Raw genomic sequence first — 22,596 nt, 5'->3', positions numbered from 1 at the left:
ATCTACTGGTTCTGGTTTCGGCTACTGGTTTTGGGTCTACTGATTTTTTTTTCTACTCATTTCAGATATGCTGCTGAAACACTCAGAGCTCTACTGTATTCTGATTTGTTTTCCTTACTGATTTTCCTAACTGTACATAGTTAGTCTATCTTTTCAGTAGTCTATTACAGTAGCTTATTTTCAGTAGTCTATTACAGTAGTTTATCATAACTTATTTTCAGAAGTCTATCAGAACTCATTATTTCTAGTTCCTCCTCCCCAGATTATGAAACCTGGTTCTGCTCTGATACCACTTCAATGTCACGCCCCAGAACGGGGGTTGGTTGACACCGGCGTTGCTCTCAAATTTACATTCGAAAACAACAAGCCTCAGAAGTACAGAATTTTCAGAAACCAGTCTTTTAATCACAATACTGAATATTCATTGTCTGATACAACTCAAATAATAATGTTTTACAGCGGAAATGAAAAACCAAATATAACATCGTCTTAACAAATGCAGTGGACTACACATAAATTAGAACTGATAACAACGGTCTCCTTCACCAGCCCCAGAATTGAATCTGCTCTTCTTCTTCTAGCTTTTCTTCCTCGTTCTTATCTGAGATGGGTTTGGTGGGTGAGTGATATGATTGTCACTCAGTAAGTAGGGGCGGGAATAACTCCCAGTTTTCAAACACCATTTTTACAGAAACAGAAATACAATAATATACAGAAAACTCTTGTTTCCAGAACAGGAATCAGAATTCAGAAATCACAGTATTCAGACAGAAATCAGAATTAGTAAGCACTGAGCACGTTAGTGAATTTCATGGCTAAACTGATATCAGTCCCCTATATGTTCTCTCCTCTAAGGGGTGAGGCCAGAATCAGAATCAGAATTCAGAAATGTTCAGAATATATATTCCTACCATTAGTTCACTAGGGAGTTTCAGTGCTTCAAAATCATATATCATATATCAGAAATCAAACATTCAGAAACTGTACTTTAAAACCGGAATTATCAAACTGATTTCAAGATATTTATACATAAGGCCACTTACTGTAATTTGCTAGAAATTTCGGTTGAATTCTGTAATCTGCTGATGCCGCTACTGGTTTCTACAGCTTCGAAAAATGCACTCTTTTAGCTCTAATTTCAAGTGATAATTTCAAGGTTTGTGTAACCCATTTCAGAGACTTGAGGGTGATATTTATAGGCCAAATTCTGACTGTTGGACTCTCTATTAATGGTCATAATCTGTCATGATGTGCCATTAACAATCTTTATTCCATTTTAATTGCTTCAGTTACAAGTTCTAATCTGAATCAGTAGCTTATCTGCTGAAATCTCGCTACTGAACTTTTTCTGCTGCTGGATTCTGTCTGCTGGATTCTATCTACTGGAATTTTGTTTGCTGGAAAATAACATCTTCTGAAATATTGGCTGCTGCTGGAATTGTTAGCTTCTGCTGGAATTTTCCATTGCTACTGAATATTGCTAGCTACTGCAAAAAAAAAAAATGCTAGCTGCCGGAAATTCGGGTTCTCATAGGTTCTCTATATTATCAAATTTAATTTTTACTCTGTTGATTTTTTTTTACACTTTTAATCTTTTTTCGATGTGACACCAATGCGACATTGGTGTGGCGATGACATGTGTAGTGTCACATTGACACTTTCTGTGTAAATGACTAACATTGCCAAAAATCCAAATATTCATAAATAAGATTGAAATTAGCATAGAGGACCAACATCACAAAAAGGTAAATATACATGATTAAAAAACTCAGTTTTCCAAAATTAAAATTAACCTTTGATTTTTGATTAGAAATAGAAAAGTAAAATAAAGATTTCCAAAGACAAAATTCTACTATATTGATGTCTAAAGTTGATTCTTTATCCTGATTAATTGACTAGCCCATTAATTCATTTTCACAATTTATAATTACCACCACTAATATATTTTACTAATATTATTAATTTATCTTCTATGGGTGAACTATGGCGGCCTCAGCTTTCCTCTACAAGGGATTCGCGCAGGCCTCTGAATTCAATAGTAGTGAGAGAATGTGTATTTTTAAATTTCATTTTAAAACTATATATCTCCATTATATTTAAATAATTTCATTGGAGAATTGTTTTACAAAAGTACATGAAAATTGGTGTGTGTGTGTGTGTATTTTTTCTTATGGAATGATAGGATTTTATTGACATTAATATTGTCATAATTATACGTGCTTAATTTCTCCAAAAATTTCATGATTAATTAATTAAAGAGAAAAGTGTAAGACTGCATGACTAACTAAGGTTTCTTCGAATTTTAATTAGCTTTAATAAACATTTTTGGGATGAATTTTAATCCGTAGCTAATCCATATAAAATATATTAGGGTGTACTTGGATTGATTGATTTGAGAAAATGAATTTCAAATCCACTTCATAATAAATTGTATAATTTTAATAGTAATCGTGATGGATTTCAATTGTACCCAAGATAAATGTGTTTGAATATTTTGGTCTTATTCCGATAAATTGCATTCATTTTCAAATATTTTAAGTCATTTTCATCGGAGACAAAATAATATCTGACGTCATGTCATCAATTTTTTTATATATATCACATCATCATTTTCAGCTAAACATTATCACTCAAGTGAAAAAAACTAAAATTCATGAAAAAATAAAAATTAGTGAACTAAGATTATAAACTTATCGAAATATAACCAAAAAAAGGGTAAAAAAAATATTTTTCTATTTGTAAATACGAGGAATAGGAACTTTTGGTGTTTGATGATCGTCTGGCTGCGAATGTGTACGTGTTGAATTGTCTAAGAAAAATGCTTATCAACTTTGACAAGTCACAAAGCGACAGAGGAGACAGGAAAAATTAATGATAATAAAAAATAATACCCAACACAAAATATCTATCTAACTCAACAGACGTTTAGAATGTTCAAACTTCGGGCAAGACTACGTGGAACGGTCTTACATTTGACTTTATCATGTTCCGTCCTTCGTTCTGCCTATAAAAGTACTCGCTTCTTCTCCTATAATTCATCCACACAAAAAAAGGCATATCTCAAAAATTATTCACATTATTTGTTGAGTTTATTGATTTCTTGAAATCCAAAACATTAAAAAAGCACACATACACACAGAGTAATGGAATCATCACTTCAACTATTGTTTCCTTCGAGTCTTGCAATGGCTGCGTCTGTTGTTTTGTTTGTGATGGGAAGATTGGTGTTTTCTTGGTATATTTTGCCTTATTTGGCATATAGACAGCTTATGTCGAATGGGTTTTCCGGGCCGAAACCTAGTTTCCCGTTGGGAAACTTAAACGACATGAAGAAGAAGAAGGATGACAAGATAGAATATTCTATCTCCCCATCTACTTCTTCTTCTTGCAAGATATCCAATGATATTCACTCCACTGTGTTTCCGTACTTTGTCCAGTGGCAGAAATTATTTGGTAAGAATTGATTGAACTTTTTAAAAAGAGTTGATCAGTATTAATTTTGTTCTTGGTGCATGACTGGCAGAAGATCGAACAACTATGCATCTTGTTGAGCAAAACCTGAATGTCTCAAGAATTTTTTGGATGAATGAATTCTTGGGTAGACAGGTGTTGCATGCATGCCTGCGTAGCACATGCACACAGGCATTGTAGCTTGTTATGCAAGTTTAACATTGAGTATGAGATTGAAATATTTCGATTTTTATGCAGGGAAAGTATTTGTTTACTGGCTGGGAACGGAACCCTTTCTTTATATTGCAGACCCTGAGTTTCTGAAGAATATGTCTGCGGATATAAAAGGTAAATCTTGGGGAAAACCAAGAGTTTTCAAGCATGACAGAGAACCCATGTTCGGCAATGGATTGGTTATGGTTGAGGGCGAAGATTGGGTTCGGCACCGCCACAGTATTACTCCGGCATTCAATCCGGGTAACTTGAAGGTATAAAATCAGTGTATTTCATCATAAAAACTTTGTTTAATGCTAATTCTCATGATGCATAAGATTCAATTCTTTGATAATTAATCGATCCACCATATTCCTGACAGGCAATGGCAGGCTTAATGGTGGAATCAGCAAATAGCATGCTGGACCGATGGGTCACCTTAATCGACTCCGGACACCCAGAAATCAACGTCGAGACAGAAATCATCGTCACAGCCGGAGAAATAATATCCAGAACAAGCTTTGGTGTAAGCTATGAAAATGGAAGAGAAGTGTTGGAAAAATTAAGAGACGTGCAAATCGCTCTCTTCAAGTCCATCCGGCACGTTGGGGTTCCCTACGGCAAGCTCTTAAACCCTAAACTAACCCAAAAATCCAAGAAACTCGGTAGAGAAATCGATGCCCTCCTCCTGTCCATAATAACGGAACGGAGGAACCAACCAAGGGATGGGCAACCTGAGACAGACCTACTCGGGCTTCTAATGGCCGGTAACACAACCGAGGGTCGTCCAAAGGGCACATTGACGACCAAAGAACTGGTGGATGAATGCAAAACTTTCTTTTTCGCCGGCCACGAGACGACTGCTTTGTCTCTGACATGGACATTGTTCCAGCTCGCCCTCCATCCCGAGTGGCAAGACCAGCTCAGGGAGGAGATCAGAGAAGTGATTGGCGATGCGAAGAATATTGTTGCCACGATGCTTGTTGGACTGAAGAAGGTAACATTTTTTGAACATTTATGAAGCATGCACGTTTATTTGCTAAAAATTTTAAGGTTTGCTAAGAAAGTAGTAAAATATTCTAATCGAATAAAAAGTTTCGTGGATTTTAGTAGGTTATATTTTATGAAGCCATAACAACACGTACGGAGAGGAAAGAAACTGGAAATAATGCTTTATATAGAATCCCAAAAAAAAAACATTGAGTAAGATTTTCATCAAGATTAATAGTTTTTCGAAGATAATTATAAATTTTTACATATTCTAAAATTAAACCCTTATTTTAATCAAGAATGTTTTAGTCATGTAGTACTCTTGAGTCTTTGAATTGGTTGACTCAGGAGTGTGTGTGAACACATATATAGCAAATTGAATCTGGGAAACAAGTACATTGATGGTGAGATGGTCAAGTTATCATCTAAATTTTCAAAGCAGTAAATACAAAAAAGAAAATGGAAATTTTCAAATATAATTAGCTTGTCGCGTTGGGTACAGCTTTGACATGTTGAATTTCATTAAGGATGCTCTTGCAAATTGTTATCCACACGAAAGTTCTTATAATTGGATGTTAATTGGTCGGTTAATGCACATGTAAGATTGAAACTTAGTAAATCCCAAGTCTCAGGTGAAATCTCATATGTAAGATTGAAAACGGCCGCGTTCATTAAGGATGCTCTTGCAAATTGTTATCCACACGAAAGTTCTTATAATTGGATGTTAATTGGTCGGTTAATGCACATGTAAGATTGAAACTTAGTAACTCCCAAGTCTCAGGTGAAATCTCATATGTAAGATTGAAAACGGCCGCCGCAACGCGGCCGTGAAACTGGCCCGCTTGTCGGGGTTCCTCGGCTCCACCCGCCTACTAGAAGCACAATTGAAAACTTGATTGCATATGCAAAAAGTTTTGTTATCTGACATGGTAAATTTAAACTTATATTAACGTAGAAAGTAGTAATTTTTATCAAATAGTAAAAATAGTTAATTTGGTGTTTAATTTTAATATGGATTAACTTCAAGAAACTCTTTGTGATGCAGATGGGATGGGTGATGAACGAGGTTTTACGCCTATATCCTTTGGCACCGAATGTCCAAAGACAATCTAGGCAAGACATTCGAGTGGGTGAATTATTAATCCCGAAGGGCACGAACATGTGGATAGACCTTGTATCGATGCACCATGATCAAAATCTTTGGGGTGAAAGTGTGAATGAATTCAAACCAGAAAGATTCAAGGACGATCCAATATATGGAGGATGCAATCACAAGATGGGATTTTTGCCATTTGGTTTTGGTGGGAGAATGTGTATTGGTAGGAACTTGAGCGCCATGGAGTACAAGATTGTGCTAACCTTAATTCTGTCCACGTTCTCATTCTCCCTATCTAAAAATTATATCCATTCTCCCTCTATTATGCTCTCACTTAGGCCAATGCATGGGTTACCTTTGGTTTTTAAAAAACTTTAAATTTTTTGGCCTTTTCTACTAAGAGAAGGGCACTCTAAAGTTTGTTTTTCCCCCTAGCTAAGACTATTGGTTTGCAATTTTCCATCCCAATATCAGGTTTTAGAAGGTTCAAGGTTATGTCAAATCGGGAGAAACACTTCCGGTGGAGCCATAGCCATTGGATCCACCACGTCTCATGGTTTAAACTACATGACGAGTAAAACTCCCATGTAGGACTATCTAATTCTATTAGAAAGGGATGATGAAAAAATTCTTTTTTTTTTTTTTGCACTTTTCGAGGGTTTTTTCTATATATAATTTAGTTTAATTAGAAAGGGGTGATTATGAATTTTTATTTTTGTTTTCATCGTCGGACGCGGATCTCCGGCAGTGTTTGGCTATATTGTAATGCTATTTAAAATTTTGTTCGTGTATTTGAATTGATTTATAAGAACTACGCTTCAATTTTTGTATAGCATACATTTATAAAGTGATCCATGTAATTTTTAATTTCTTATTGTACCATGATTAAATGATTAACTTAGCTGTTTTTAAAATATAATAATTGATAAATAAGTTAATTTATTTTTAAAATATCACAATATCATTGAATTACATAGGACATATCGATCGAGAATGGAAATTTTACAACTTAAAATTTGTAAAATTAGGTTAATCCGGAGAAAATAATTGACAAAAATGCATCATATATAAATGCAAAGAATTAAATAGGAATTTCACCTGGCTAGCGTGGCTGACATACTACTGCATTTGATAGAGATTTATTTAATGAGCATTAAAAAGTAGCGGCGATGTGTTTCATCGTCATAAAAAATAGAAATAATTTCATAAAATTTATCAAAAATTAAAATTACAATAAAAAAAAAACTCGTTATAAATAATTTACTGAGCCAGGTTGTCCATTTGAAGAATCCAGTTCAAACCAGTGTACTTGTCTTAGGAGCATCCTTATTTGAAACCAAAAATACTCCTAATTAATTTCAAAATGTGTCCGTTAAGATTGAAACTTTGACCTAACTCAATCTCAAAAGCTAACTCAAGGAAGGAGTATTGTCCAAGCCCATGTATGCAACTCCCAGGAATTTTATCCAACCGATGTGGGACAACAAACACACCCCTCGACGTCCAAGAATGAACAACTAGAACGTGAAGTTTACAAATGATCTAACTATAAGCAGAACGTGTAGTCCAACATATAACGGTGGAACCTGAGCTCTGATACCATATTAAGATTGAAACTTGAACCTAACTCAACCCCAAAAACTAACACAATCTTAATAGTGTTCAAGTTTGTAAATTGAAAGGACACACAGCTTTAATTTTTTTCCTCCCAACAGGGGAGAGATGTGTGATAAAATCCACGTTAAACGAGCTTAATTTTCAATTGCACAATTTATTCCTTAAAAAATGTTTAAAATTGATTCTCATGTTCTTCTATTTAAGATTTTAAAAAAAAGTCAATTGTACAAAAATGGCAGCAGCAGTAATTAAGGTGATATATCTCTGCCACTTATACTCGATTTCAATCTCATCAAAGAAGTAAAAGAGATGGGTGATAGAAATCACACAACAAATTAATGGTAGACATTTTGTTCGAAAATTAACAAAAATATGATAATTTTTTAACAGAGATCCGAAGATTACAAATTAAAATTCATAGCTAAACGATATCAGTTTCCTATAATTAAATCTAGCAGAGAACATCAAGCAAAACATCATTCACTGTATCATGTCAATTCATATTAACATAAAACAGCATCCCATATTCATAAATCAAAATTAAACTCAGATTTAAAACGCACTCGCGAGGGTGCACACCGTTTGTCTCAAAAGTTTCAATAAACCATATCTTATAAGCTTGTTTCAGATTTTATATTTTGTTTCTCAAACACGTAAATATACTCGATCATCCCAAGATTATGAAAATTGCATATATACTTGTACGACAGAAATCACTTACAGTTTGAAGAAGCAACAATCGTAAATGATCGCTTGTAATAAAGAGAGCTGTCTCTGTATGATTTCCTCCATTGTTAATGATGTTAGCTACGGGCATTAAATGCTTGGATATATTAAAATATAGCGGTAGAACCCTCTAGTTTCATCTTATCACAATGCCCTTTCGCTCCTTCCAGGGGCAGACAAAAAGTTGTGTTCGGGCTTCATTTCACATTCAAGATTTTGAACTATATTTCCAAAACAAAAAAAGTTGCCTTATATCTCTAGTTAGATGTTGTTATATTTGGTTGGCTTGATTTTTAAGATTAGTTTGCCAATAAAATATTTATTTGAAGATTTTGGAGATAAGAAGATAATTGAAAAATATATTTTGTTGAATATATATTGTGATTATTGTGATGGTTGAATATGTTATGGAGAGAGATATATATTATCTTCATTTATATGAGAAGATAATATGCAAGAGTTTGAATGAGTTTGTCTATTTTGGATGAAGCATGAAATGAAAATTGAAAAATGGGCCTTCTTATTGTAGTAATAAATATAAAATTCAATTTGTAAATAACAAATATACTAATAAATACATAAATATATCAAAATTAATATATTACATCAATAACAACTCAATAAATATTTAAAATAACTACATAAATACTACTCGTCTAGCTTTTTAGAGGTGAAAATATTTATCAAATATGTGTAATCCAATTGTCAGATATTTTTTCTCAATCGACAACATAGTTAGCCCATTTAGTCTATCTTGCCACATTATTGATCGAACATAATTCTTGTAGAAACTACATTTTTAATATCTATAATTGTAGAAACTACAAAATCAAAGAATTCTTTGAATCGAAATAACAAAATACAAAATCAAAGGACAAAGAAATCCCAAAAAACAATGAATTTCATCTTTCAACGGTCCACACGTTCAAGCTCTATTCACAATTTATTTTATTTTCTTAGACTATTCACATATTAATTACACAAGTCGCGCATAAAATTATATAAAACTCATAATTCAATTATAACTCATTAAAGAATTTAAATCATGTGATGTGTGCTTTAGTTATATATATAATTAATATGATCTCTAAGCACATTACCGTGCTCATATCTCAAGTAAATTTCATTTTCAGTGAAGATTTTTTGATAGATTAATTTACAAATATAAATATAAATGTATNATAAATTTAGGTCTTTTATTGGGCTGAGTTATGAGATGGTTGACTTCGTATAAGGTCCCGCTCTGCACACAACGCAACCAACTCGATCCATCATCTACACCAAAAAGACACAATCCTCATTCCAAAACGGAACACCAATAGAATTCGATCCCCTTTGCAGGAAAAAGGGTAGCTAAAAAACTCCCGATTAGACTTCAAGAATGGAAAATTTCAAGGGGAATCTAAGATGGATTGGGCTTCTTAACAGAGCATGAATTTTTGAAAGCTTCGATATGATTGGCATTTCTTCTGATCACCTTTATTTTCTTCCAAACACTCCTTGAGGGCTACCACATCACACGGCGACACGATCTTCCTCACGCTACTGCTGATTTTGTCACTTCCCTCCTTAGCTACCATTTTCTGAGAAACCTTAAAAAAAAAAAAAAACACTCTACAGCTAAATTCAGCATTCAGTTCAGAGATTCTGAGAGCAGAAAGGCAATCTACTAAATGTATGGGCCTCGTTGACTGACCCAGTTAAAGTACAAACATAGGCCCATTATGGCTCGTTACTATTAATTCTAGAGAAAATAATTTTGACCGATTCCTAGTATAATATGTGTACATACTAATGTCTTTATGCACGCTTTACTTGCTTGTAGTGTTAGTTTTTTTTATATAAGATTTGTCATTATTTTGTAGGAGATAATGTATAGATATTTGAAATTTTGAAAGTGAATATTAAATAAAAAGATATTATTTTTTCAAGTTGATAGGGATATTTTTGTAAAAATCAATTAATGTCACAAAGTCACACTAAATAGTACAAAGACCTCCACTGCTAATGAGGCAAATGTGTCTAATTTTTAAAAACGCTAGGTTGTAAAACGAATTTCATTTAACATAAATGGTTTTATGTTTTTTCGATGGGGATGATAATTGCATTTTTTCCTTGATATACTTTAATTTATATCAGTAACTCTAATTATATATCGAAAAAAATCTAACCAATAATTCAAGTACTGTTTGGTACATGTTATGAGATGATTGAAAGATGGTGATGTGTGATATGAGTGCAAAAAATCGATTAGATATTGATAATTTATGAAGTTCGACAATTATACGGTGTTTGATGTGTAGGTTGAATATGATATACCATCAATTATAATATTGTCAATCACACAAGGCCGAATGCTAAATCTCATGAGTAATTTTGTTAGCTCAATTGTCTATTAATTTCTTGTAGAATTTACATATTAGTTATCCAATGCTAACATTTCAGGTATCATCCGCTTCACATTCCTAATCCCACCCGCAGGAGTGTTAGCAGGATTCAGAGGGAAAGGCCAACAAATATACCTCCTTCTACGCCTACTCCTCCTCTTTTCGCAGTCTTCCAACTGCTTTGTTAACTCCTCGATCCTTTGGCGTAATCCTGCAGCTCTGCTATCGGCCAGCTGAAGGGATCTTTCGGCTGCTTCGCGTGCTGCATCTGCAGCACTTACGAGCTCGTTTTTCAGCGTTAGCTTACCGTTTGATATGTCCAAGGCTGCACTCTTTTTTTCGAGTTCTTGTTTCAAAATGCCGACCTATAAGGAGACAGAGATTTAGCAAGTATGAGCGCATCAAGAATTGGCAGCATTCAAGGCCATTTTATGCTGCACTTTTTATGTTTTTATACCAGTTTGTCACGCTCCAAAACGGCGTTTTTCCCAGCTTCTGCTTCCAATTCACATGCTTCCATCCATCTTGAGGCATCTTCTTCAGTTTCTTTGATTTCTACAAGTAATGCTTCAACCTTGAAAATATTACAAAAAGAAAATGATGTATCTGCCTCTATGGTCAAGCCGTACACAATAATTTGCAGTGACAGTAGTACACCAAGAATACAAGCATATTCTTAGTTTTTCAGCAACTTACATTTTGGATTAGCTTTGCTTCTTTGTCTTCTAATTCTTTGATCTTTTGCCTTTTTCGGGATAATTTTCGATCTTGTTTGAATGTAATGCTCCGTAGTTGCTCTGTTTCTAACCTAACAATCAAAAAGCACATTGTCACCATTCTTGGATTAATCAAGTTCTTTGTCGTACCTACACTCTTCCAAAGAATAAGTTGAGCAGAAGTTTGCAGTATATCGAGCAACTTAATCTCGAGCTAGAAATTTTCGAAAATTCGTAAAGGACTAAAGTAGTCTTTAAAGTCTGTGTATATAGTTGGATTGGACTCAGTTAGCTACTCAAGTATCTAGAGCTTGGGTCGAGCTGCTCGTAATTGATCGATCAGCTCGGCTCACATGCTCCATAATCCAACCAAAAACACCTTGATTCTTGTAAAGAACTCCTCGATTCAGCAATTTCCTGTCGCAAATTCTTCATGATTTTCTCCATAGCTGAAGTCTGCATGTATAATAACAGAAATCTCATGTCTTAAAGCATTAAAAACAATAATGAATATCACATTTTTTGAGTTTACTATGTACCCTTTTACCAGATTAACAACTTCCTCTGCCCGTTCACTGTCATCTGATTTGGTACCCGATTTTGTATCCGAATCATTCAATGTCTGATCATTGTATCCACTTCCCATTATAAACCCGAATCCAACTTTTTGCAAGCCCTTTTCAGCAATCTGCAAAATTGCCAATTTTTTTTGCTCATTTTCTCCCTTAAGCTTACCTAAATTCTTCTCCAGTGTCTCTTTCTCCATCAATGCAATTCTAAGCAAGCTGTTGATATCTTTGTTTTCTTCCTCCAAATTCACCAATCTGGACTCTAATTCCCTCTTCTCCTTTATATTTGAATTCTTATAATCATTGAGTTTCAATGAGATCATATCGATAAGCCTCAAAACAAGATTTGATTCCACCAATAACTCATCATTTTCAAGATCTTGTTCATTTTCTTCATGTTCTTCACCAAAATTTTCGAGCCTGTCCTCTTCTAAACTCAAGATTATTCTCATCAAGCCATCTTTAGCCAACTTTATGACCTCAAGATTCCTCGTGAAAATCCCAATTTTCTCCCCATTGTCTCTCTTCAACTGTCCATTCTCCCACACAAACTCTTCATCCCTTTCTCTAAGATGGTTCTTGGCCTTGAAAATTTCGTCTCGGCACCCTCTCTCTTTCGCGGTTTCTTTCAAAGAGTCTTTATTTTTTCGGATGGAATCTTTATTCTGTTTCTGTAAATGAGTGAACACCGTTTCCTTCTCTTTGAATCTGGTTTCAAGATTTCGATATGATAACCCAAGGCTTTCAAGTCCTTTAAATGCATGCTTTTCAGGCGATGATTCAATGGGTTCCATGATTTGTTTTAAAAATGTTTTAGAAGATTTGCAGTTCATAAATGTGTATATATTTTTTTTATCTGTGAGAGAGATGCGAGAGAAAATTAGCAACTACTAGTCAAGAGAAGAGGAGTGAAGAAGTTCAGGTAGGTAAAGCAGTTGGAATTTATATAAAATCAGGCTTTGGCGCTCTCAAGGAGTACTACTAATATATTGTCCAAAGACCTTTTTTGGATCTTTGACGGATCAACATTAGAAGAATACCATCGTTTTTTTTTTTTTGGTATTTTAAAATTGTGGAAATCAAGAAATTAAATAAATTGCGGGAATGAAAATTAGTATTTTGAATAATATAATAAATAGAATTAACTTTGAAAAATTTATATTCCAAATTAAAGTAAAATAGAAGAGTGAGACGGTCTCACGAATCTTTATCTTTGAGACGGGTCAACTATACCGATATTCACAATAAAAATCAATACTCTTAACATAAAAAATAATACTTTTTCATGGATTACCTAAATAAGATATCTGTCTCACAAAATACGATCCGTGAGACCGTCTCACACAAGTTTTTACCAAAATTAGAATTATTGACTAATCACTATATCTTGATTAAATCTATATTATGATTTTTAACTATTGGAATCATACAAAAGTATTTTGTAAAATCATAAACAACGGAATCGTTAGGATCGGAAAAGAATTTATAGAGGGTAAATGAACTATTTTCAAATTTCTTGAAAAACGTGAACCATTAGAAATAAACTTGTTTAAATAATAAAATCATATTATGAAAATCTTAGTATAATTATCAAAAATCTAGAAAGAAATTAGTCTTTAATTAATTATTTTACACAATCTTAATAATAAGGAAAAGATAATTTTAAGTAATAAATTATATCTTGTAAACCAATAATTATTTTTCTCGTGTAATCTATCATATAAAAAGTTGAACCATTCATTGATATTTAATCTTTTGAATGCTATATGTTTCCAGTGAATGGAAAGCTGTCGGAGAGCAAACTTAAAAACTCGGCAGTAAATGCATGCAAGGCAATTGACCGGCTAAAGAATAAAAAACTTCTGAATCAGTACCTTCTATTCGTATTCCAGATGGGAGTAGCTATTATTCACTCTTCCTGTTGCTTTTCATATTAACTGCCGAATCGTATTTTACCATTTCTTATTAATTATGCTTATAGATGGATAAATATCAAACGGCAATTGTTTACTGAATGACTTTAAATTGTCAAAATTTACGTCTTTTGCTTATTATCATAACTTTGAACTATTATTATTGTACATGTATGTCTAAGAAAGTCAACTACAATGTATTTCTGCAGATACATGCTGATTATAAGGTTTTGAAAGACATGGATAATACTGAGGAAGGGATCCTAAAACTTATCGCTCAACACAGAATAATCTCTCTCGTCATGGGAGCTGCAGCTGATACTTTCTTAACGAGTTGTTTTCAAACTTTATGCTACTGAAACATCGTTTATTTGCGGATAAATTATTTTTGCTGACCGTTTTTTGTAATTCCTTAACAGATAAAGAAATGATAGAGTTAGAAAATTGTGATACAACAAACCTTTTTTGTTCCCATCATTGAGAGATTCTAGTCCCATTATATGGCCAATAAAAATAAATAAAACTCTTAGTATTAAAGTTTGAATGCCTGTTCCATGTGATATAGTTCCTTTAGTTACTGATGCAGAATTATCTAGATTGCAGGAAATTTTCAGAGATCAAGTCCAATAAAGCTATGATTGTGTGCCAGCAGGCACCATTATCATGCCATATTTGGTTCATTTGCAAAGGGGACTTCATATATTCAAGATTCGTTAATATGCAATGGTCCTGTTCCAGCGTTCATTGCGGGATAAGATTAGAATGGCTTATCAGACTGTGCATATGACTCCTTTATCAATTTGGTGTAATTACGTCTGTAAAGAGGACTGGTATGAATTAAATGCTAGCGGAATTTCCAGTGTTGAAGTATTGTGTGGATTCATTCCACAAACATTCAAGCACTACAAGAAAAATGATTTTCCGCAGCACGTCATCAACAGCGTGCATTAAAAGCACGCTGCGAATATTACTTTTAACGGCGTGCATCCATATGTGCGCTGTTAATATTATTGCACTTGACAGTCTTAACAGCGTGCATTAAAAGCACGCTGCGGTTGACAGTCTTAACAGAGTGCATTAAAAGCACGCTGCGGATATTAATATCCGCAGCGTGCAGTTATATGTGAGCTGTTAATAACTTATGCAATTTTCGCAGCGCACAATAAAAGCACGCTGTTAATAATATTATTAACGGCGTGCATGTTTATGTGCGCTGTTAATAGTAAATTATTTTTTAAAAAAAAAATAATTTTTTTTAACGGCGTGCATATATAAGGACGCTGTGGAAAATGGGTGCACCATCATTTAGCGACGGTTTATTTAACCGTCGCCGATTTAAATTTAGCGACGGTAGTATTTATACTAAACCGTCGTCAATTTAAAACTAGTAATGGTTTAAAATAACCGTCGCCAAATTTAGCGACAATTAAGTATTAATCGTCGCTATATTTAACGACAGTTTTATTTTACCCGTTGCAAATTTTTACATCGGCGACGGTTTAAATAAAACAGTCGCTATTAGCGACGATTTTAATACAAATGTCGCTAATAGTCTATAAATATCCGTCTTTCCTCCTCATTTCTTCACAACACTCAGAATTTTTCTCACGATTTTAGGATTTTAGTTTCGATTTTAGGATTTTAATTTCGATTTAGTGTACTTTTTTGTTTCAATTTTTACTTACTTTGTAAATATTATTAAAAATCACGAGTATTGTTATTAGATTGTAAGTTTTTTTAAAAAATTTATTAAATTATAAAAGTAAATTTTTTTTTATTTTAACGAAAAGATTAGCGACGGATTATGAAATCCCGTCGCTAAATGTATCGACAGTTTTAAAACCGTCACTAAACTTAGCGACCGTTTAAAAACCGTCGCCTATAAATTTAGCGACCGTTGTATTAGCGACGGCAATTTAAAAACCGTCGCTAAAATTAGATTTTGCACTGATTATTAACTGCGTACATTGCACGCTGAGGATAATAGTATTAACGGCGTGCATGTGAACGCCGCGGATAATAAGATTAACAGCGCGCACATGTACGCCGCGGATAATCTTGAACTTTCAACAGCTTAGAACTTTGCAGCGTGCAATGTGCGCTGCGGAAAACGAATTTGCGCGCTGCGAAAAACCATTTTTGTTGTAGTGAAGAGTTGAACCAGTCAAAAGTTATTTTTTGTTTATGTAATGGATTAGTGGGTAAGTGGTTGTGAAGTTTGATATCCCAAGAGATAGGCTCGGTCCACTCTCGATAGTCCAGGAGAATTCATGCCCAACATCCAGATAGTCCCGAGAGGTCATCTTAATTACTAAGGTTCATGAGGAGGTCACCCTATCCACCGGATCCATCAGGTCGTATAGGGACCCACCTTAGGCTCCATTTACCCAAATTCGTTGGAAGGTCATCCGAGAGCTCACCCCAGCCGACCTCTCATACTTCCATAATCTCGTCGATTAGCAAGGCGTTGCCGACCTCCCGAGCCAAGCTCCCGGCAAGGTCTTATCCGACCTCTCAGTACATATTATTGCAGCGATTGAGAAAGTCTTGGCCAACCTCCCGAACTGAGCTCCCATAAAAAGTTTGGACTAGCTTAATACATGTCAGACGAGCTCATGCCTCAAATGAGTTCACACTCAGATTAATCAATATGTAATCCACAGAAATAAGACTCGTAGAGATTTAATCTAATCTTATCTAGGACTTTGAGAATCCAAAGTCCAAGAAGAAAAAGATTTCAACATATTTAGAATCCTACAAAGACTAGAGTTTGAGTCGTCAAAGAACTCTACTCACATAGTAACACTCCTCCTAAAAATATCAGGTTTTGGTCATTGTTTATTAATTCATATTTTACATTTCGACCCTTTCTTACCTCGGATCCGACCTCAGACTTCTGATTCCTTCTTAGCTCCCAACTTCCGACCTTTGCTTCTTTAGGTACACTTTTAACTTATGGCATCCCCCAATAGGTCCTCCAATCCGACCTCCCAAAAAGCCTCGCGATTTTTATCAACACCAAAGTTATTTAAATTCTAGTTGGTTTTCTTTATTCTTTGTTCTATTAAAGGCTTGTGATATGTAGTTTGTACGAGAGAGTTCATTCAGAAACTTCAATGAGAGTTCAGGGAGTGAGAACACTAGGGAATAAGCTGAGGGACCACTTGTATAACTCTTGTAATTGAAGGAATGAAACTTGTTCTGGAAATCTTATTTGTTTATATTCTTATTTGTTTATATTCTATAAGTTTTTCATATTTACACATTACACGCATATTCCCCCAGCTTTATACAACATTCCCTTAACTACTTCCATTGTCTAAACTCAACATCTTGCTTGCATGGCCTTGAGCTTGCCATAATATTATTGTAATATCATGTTGTGCGTCAGATTGAGGACAAGGTGTCGATGTGTATGAGAGAATGCAACAAGTTCTTCTAGAAACTTAAAGTGAGGAAAGTTACAACTCAGTTGCAAGTAAAGTTCATTTGTGGATTCATACCTGGATGGCGCCTGTAGTCCCTTGGGCCCAGACACGATGCGATGACCTTGTGAAAGTTGAAAAGTCTGGATGCATTTTAGCAATGAAGTTTTTGCAGATTATGGGAATCGGTGTTATTGTAGTTTACTGACAATTTGGTCTTTCTTTTTCTTGATTAGGCCTACGGGCAGTGACTCTTGTTTGACTCCTACTAAAGCCTTGTCTTTTCCCTTAAATGGTGGTGGATCAACATTAACATGTTATCATGTGGAAAACATGGATGCCAATTCCGAGCACTTGATGAGATCGATAGAAGAGTTGTTTAGCCCTTAGGATTCAACTACTACAGCAGAAAGTGGAAGTAGTTCACCTTTACTTGAGCAAGTGAAGCTTCAAGAGTATTTACCATGTTCATCATCTAGCAACTCTTTGGTATGTTTTGTTTGCTCTTATGGAGAATCATTTAGTACACCTTAGCTGAACTTCTGAGTCTTGAATGTAGAATCTTGCACCTACAAAGGGCATAAAATGAACATTTCCACAAATTTGTTCAGTACATCGATTAAATTGAAAATATTCCAGGATTTCATCTGCCGTCAAAAAGAAAATAGTGACATTCAAGATAGACTGGAGAATACTCTGAAATATTTGAGGACTAGACCCGGAAATTATTTGAAGAATCATTGAATCGATGGAGAGATGAAGATGCCTTTGATTATGTGCATAAGGTAAAAAAAAAAACATTATCCTATTGTACTCCTTTATTCTTTCCCGTATGTTACCAGTTATATTTTATATCACTATTACTATAGCCTATTCAAACATAGTGTCCGCTAAACAATAAGAATCACCGAGCACATCCTTCTGTTAATAAAGAGTAGTAGAGCATCTGACTCATTTTTGGTCCTCATAAATTTTTAGTTGGCTCGGAAGAATATTGATAATATGCAATCTTTAGCTCTCATATATCCATATATATGCATATATACATTGACATATATCCGATCATTGTCATCTTAAGAAAAGTTTCTTGACTTGTTCTGAACCGGAAACAAGTGAGAAAGCTTTTCTTTTTAAATTTCTTGCATCAATAGATGTAACTCATCACACCTTTTTTCAGGCTGAAGCAGCAGAAAGTCAATACAAGGAAGAGATGAGCAGAAGACAACAAACTGAGGAGGTATCAACTAGTCAGAGCCAAGAAATCCAAATAATGAAAAATCGCCTTGATCAATCTCTGAAAGAACTTTGGCTGGCCTAACAGACATGATTACAATTTGTGATAAAATTTTCAATCGGTGTTCTTAGGTTTAAATACATTGACTTGAACTTATGCTTTCAACCGGTTTGATTATCAACCTGGATAGGAAAATGAACATTTTAGAGTATTAATAGCCCAGTAGCCTATACTATGAATAGACATATATTACTAAACTACTTTATCTGAAAGCTAACATGTTCGAGGGGGTTGTACTAGAACAAGTTACACTGTTGTGTTGAGTGTGATTATTGTCAAACATAAAGTTTTTCTTTCATATCGATACAATAAAAATTGAGTACAAGATATAGAGATACAAAAAACTATTTTAGGAAGCTATTCTATGTGTGTACAATATTTACGGCTACAATCCCTTGAATGAAAGGATTCCTAAATCTAAGATTTCCATAGCTTGCCAATTGAGATTTCCATAGCTGGCTAATTGAGAGACTCACGCCAACACTCTCCTTCAAGTTGGTGTGTAGATATCTTTAACACCTAACTTGTCAAGTGAGTCATTGAAGTTCATGCTGGAAACTGCCTTGGTAAGAATTTCATCTAATTATTTTTCAAATTTAACAAAAGGGAACTGGATGATCTTCTCTTCCAGGTTCTGTTTGATGAAATGTCGGTCTATCTCCACGTGTTTGGTGCGATCGTGTTGAATTGGGTTGTGACATATGTCGATGGCATCTTTGTTATCACAAAATAAATTCATTGCAGAGTCAGGAGGAAAACCGACCTCTGTTAGCAAACCTTTAAGCCAAAGAAGCTCACATAATCCTTTCGCCATGCCTCGAAACTCAGCTTCAGCACTGGATAAGGCTACCACCTTCTGCTTTTTACTCCTCCATGTAACTAAGTTTCCTCCCACAAATGTGAAGTAGACTTTCTATCCGAGATATTCCCAGCCCAATTCGCATCAGTGTAACCTTCAATATTCATATGTGCATTCTTGGAGAACATTAATCCTTTTCCTGATGATGGCTTTAGGTAGCGGAGAATTCGAGTTACAACACCCATATGTTTTTCACTCGGATTATGCATAAATTGGCTGACCAAACTTACGGCGTAAAAAATGTCTGGACGAGTGTGAGATAAATAAATGAGCTTCTCCACTAGTCTTTGATACCTCACCTTATTAGCTGGCACCTGGTCCAAATATTCTCCAAGTCTATGGTTCTGCACAATTGGCGTATCCACAGGTTTACACTCTATTAATCCAACTTCTGTCAATAAGTCTAGTACATATTTTCGGAGAGGAATATGCCATTTTTAGATCTTGCCACTTCTATTCCCAAAAAGTACTTAAGCCCTCCCAAGTTCTTCATCTCGAATTCATTAGACAATTGTTCTTGTAGCCTCGAGATCTCATCAGCGTCGTCTCCGTAATTATCATATCGTCCACGTAGACTATTAACGTTGTCACCTTGCTTTGTCGGTGTTTCAAGAAGAGAGTATGGTCAGAGTTACTTTGGCGATAGCCATACTTCCTCATAGATGAACTAAGTCGGCCAAACCATGCTCGCGGTGACTGTTTTAGTCCATACAATGCCCTCTTCAATTTACAAACAATTTGTTCTCAGTTGTTTCTGTATATCCTAGCAGAACATCCATGTATACTTTATCATCAAGATTCCCATGAAGGAAAGCATTCTTCACGTCGAGTTGATGTAGTGGCCAGTCCAAATTTGCTGCAAGAGATAGTAAGACTCTAACGGTATTGAGTTTAGCTATGGGTGAGAAGGTTTCTGAGTAGTCTACGCCATATGTTTGGGTAAAACCCTTTGCTACAAGTCTCGTCTTGTAGCGGTCAACTGATCCATTAGCCTCGTATCTTATCGAGAACATCCATTTGAATCCCACTAATTTCTTTCCCTCTGGTAATGGGACCAATTTCCAGGTATTATTTTTCTTTAAGGCTTCTAGTTCTTCTTGCATTGCTTGCGCCCACTCTGGATCACATAACACCTTTGACAGACCTTGAGTAGATATATAATGTGCAATTGGGTACTTGGACTTTCTTCCTTCTTCATCGGGGCTGTATTTGTTCGGTGTTTTCCCACGATTGTGTCTAAAAGGCAACACATAACTAGTAGAGGAATCCAAAATATTAGCATGTAAAGGTGCAACATAAGTACTTACCTCGGGAACATTCTCAGGAGGAGAAGGGTCTTCGGGTACTGAGGAGTGAAGGGACTGAATATGCTCTGTATTTTCTGCTTCTTCATATCCATATTCGACATATTCAATTTCTTGTGGTACTTCATTCGGTTCAACCTCTCTATTTTTAGTTCTATGCTCACCCACAGGGGCCATCAACCAATTCATCTCTTCTACTTGAGTCTCCCCCTGAAGGGAAGAATTGGGTATCGATGAAGGATATAAATTCTCAGACTCAAAGAATGTAACATCCATGGTGATATAGGTTCAGTTGGTAGTGGGGTCATAGCACTTGAAGCCTTTTTTATGTAAACCATATCCCAAAAATAAGCATCGAACCGCACATGGGTTCAGTTTGGTACGTTGATTCTTGTGGAGGTGGACAAAAGAAACACACCAGAAAATTCTAGGAGGAAGCATCAATATTGAGGGAAGGGATATATGAGTAGAGAGGATCTGTAAGGGAGTTTTAAGTGTAAAACTTTATATAGAATACGGTTGATTAAGTACACGACAGTGGCCACAGCATCCCCCCAATGGCAACTTGGCACACTTGCTCCAAGGAGTAGGGAACGAGATGTTTCCAAAATATGCCGATTTTTCCTCTCGGCGACACCATGTTGTTGTGGTGTTTGAGAGCATGAGGTCTCATGGAGGAGGCCATTTTGTTAGAAATAGGCCTGAAATCTTTGGTTGATGAATTCACCACCATTATCAGAACGAAGAATTTTTATCTCGGAGGAAAATTGAGTCCGAACCATGGCATGAAATGCTTGAAAAATGGTGAAAACTTCATCTTTAGTTTTTAGCTGATAGAGCCATGTCATTCGAGTACAATCGTCTAACAAAAATTACAAACCAACGGTAACCAAAGGTAGTAAGTATCAAGGATGGTCCCCACAAATCGGAGTGTATCAAAGAAAATGGAGTATTAATTTTATTCAAGCTAACTGGATAAGAAACTCATTGGATTTTAGCCTTGATACATGTATCACAGTTAAAGTCCACAGTCTACAAACTGGAAAATAAAGATGGGAGTAGATGTCGGAGATAGCCAAATGATGGGTTCCCCAATCACGTATGTCGTAGTCAAATATGTCGTTCATGGCTACTAGTTTGATGGTGCGTGTAATTTGCTTTGCCTGGGCTGAAGTCATCAATGTAGTACAATCCCCCCTCCTAGTACCACGCCCAATGATCTCCTTGCTGAGAACATCCTGAAGAAGACAAAAATTAGAGTACATCAGCACAACACAATTATGCTCTTCAGCAACTTGACTCACAGACATCAATTTGTTGGAGAGAGACGGAACAAGAAGTGTGTGAGCTAGAGAGAGAGAGAGAGAGAGGGAGAAAGGGGCACTGTTCCAGCCCCTGTGACTGGATAAGTAGCCCCATTGGCATTGACAATGCAAGTCCTCCGTGGCTGAGTAGTGTTGGAGAAGTCATTTTGATCAAATGTCATATGATACGTCGCTCCGGAGTTGATAATCCAGGCACCATCCTTCGAACTGGTAGAGCTGCAAAAAACTTGACCACAATTACGTTGATCGGGGATTGAGGTAGAAGGTTCGGCCACGGGAATAAGAGAGAGTTGGGATCCAGCCATGGCCACCGCTGCTCGATTTGGGCCATCTTCAGTTGTAAGAGCATTTCGTTTCTTCCGGGATTGTAATTATTGCCACCAGTCTGGGTAGCCATGTAATTTGAAACGAGTTTCCCGAGTATGTTTTGTACTCCCACAGTGAGTGAAGTTATTCCCATCAGAATGACCTTTAGATCGTGAGAAGGACCCAGGCCTTTGTGGCTGGCCAGATTTCACACCTTTGATGGCTATAACAGCACCACTAGCCACTGCTTCTACTCCCGAGATCATCATAGATTGTCGGAGATCTTCCCTTCAAATGTGAGCATATGCTTGCTCAATGGAAGGAAAAGGTTTCAAGTGAAGAACATCGCTCCGAACATGATCCAATCGGTCATCAAGTCCGTCAAGAAACGTGTATACTCACTCCT

The 22,596-nt window shown here is 35.6% G+C and overlaps 2 protein-coding genes across 2 annotated transcripts; one reads left to right on the top strand and one right to left on the bottom strand.

Annotated features, from left to right (window-relative positions):
* The first annotated feature begins 2,794 nt into the window (after positions 1-2,794).
* On the top strand, positions 2,795-6,473 carry LOC140972252 (cytokinin hydroxylase). Its single transcript, XM_073434701.1, has 4 exons — positions 2,795-3,453; positions 3,709-3,938; positions 4,046-4,660; positions 5,699-6,473. The coding sequence occupies exons 1-4, from the start codon at positions 3,144-3,146 to the stop codon at positions 6,125-6,127; spliced, it is 1,584 nt and encodes a 527-aa protein (XP_073290802.1). The 5' UTR covers positions 2,795-3,143; the 3' UTR covers positions 6,128-6,473.
* A 3,928-nt stretch (positions 6,474-10,401) lies between these two features.
* LOC140972254 (uncharacterized protein At3g49055-like) lies at positions 10,402-12,559 on the bottom strand. Its single transcript, XM_073434702.1, has 5 exons — positions 11,743-12,559; positions 11,575-11,651; positions 11,176-11,287; positions 10,937-11,053; positions 10,402-10,844 (listed from the first exon to the last, which is right to left on the bottom strand). Exons 1-5 carry the CDS (start codon positions 12,556-12,558, stop codon positions 10,512-10,514), a joined length of 1,455 nt encoding a protein of 484 aa, XP_073290803.1. The 5' UTR covers position 12,559; the 3' UTR covers positions 10,402-10,511.
* Between the last annotated feature and the right edge of the window lie 10,037 nt (positions 12,560-22,596).

Source organism: Primulina huaijiensis, chromosome 3, assembly GCF_012295235.1.
Source record: "Primulina huaijiensis isolate GDHJ02 chromosome 3, ASM1229523v2, whole genome shotgun sequence".
Lineage (NCBI taxonomy): Eukaryota > Viridiplantae > Streptophyta > Magnoliopsida > Lamiales > Gesneriaceae > Primulina > Primulina huaijiensis.
This window is presented reverse-complemented; position numbering and strand designations above follow the sequence as displayed.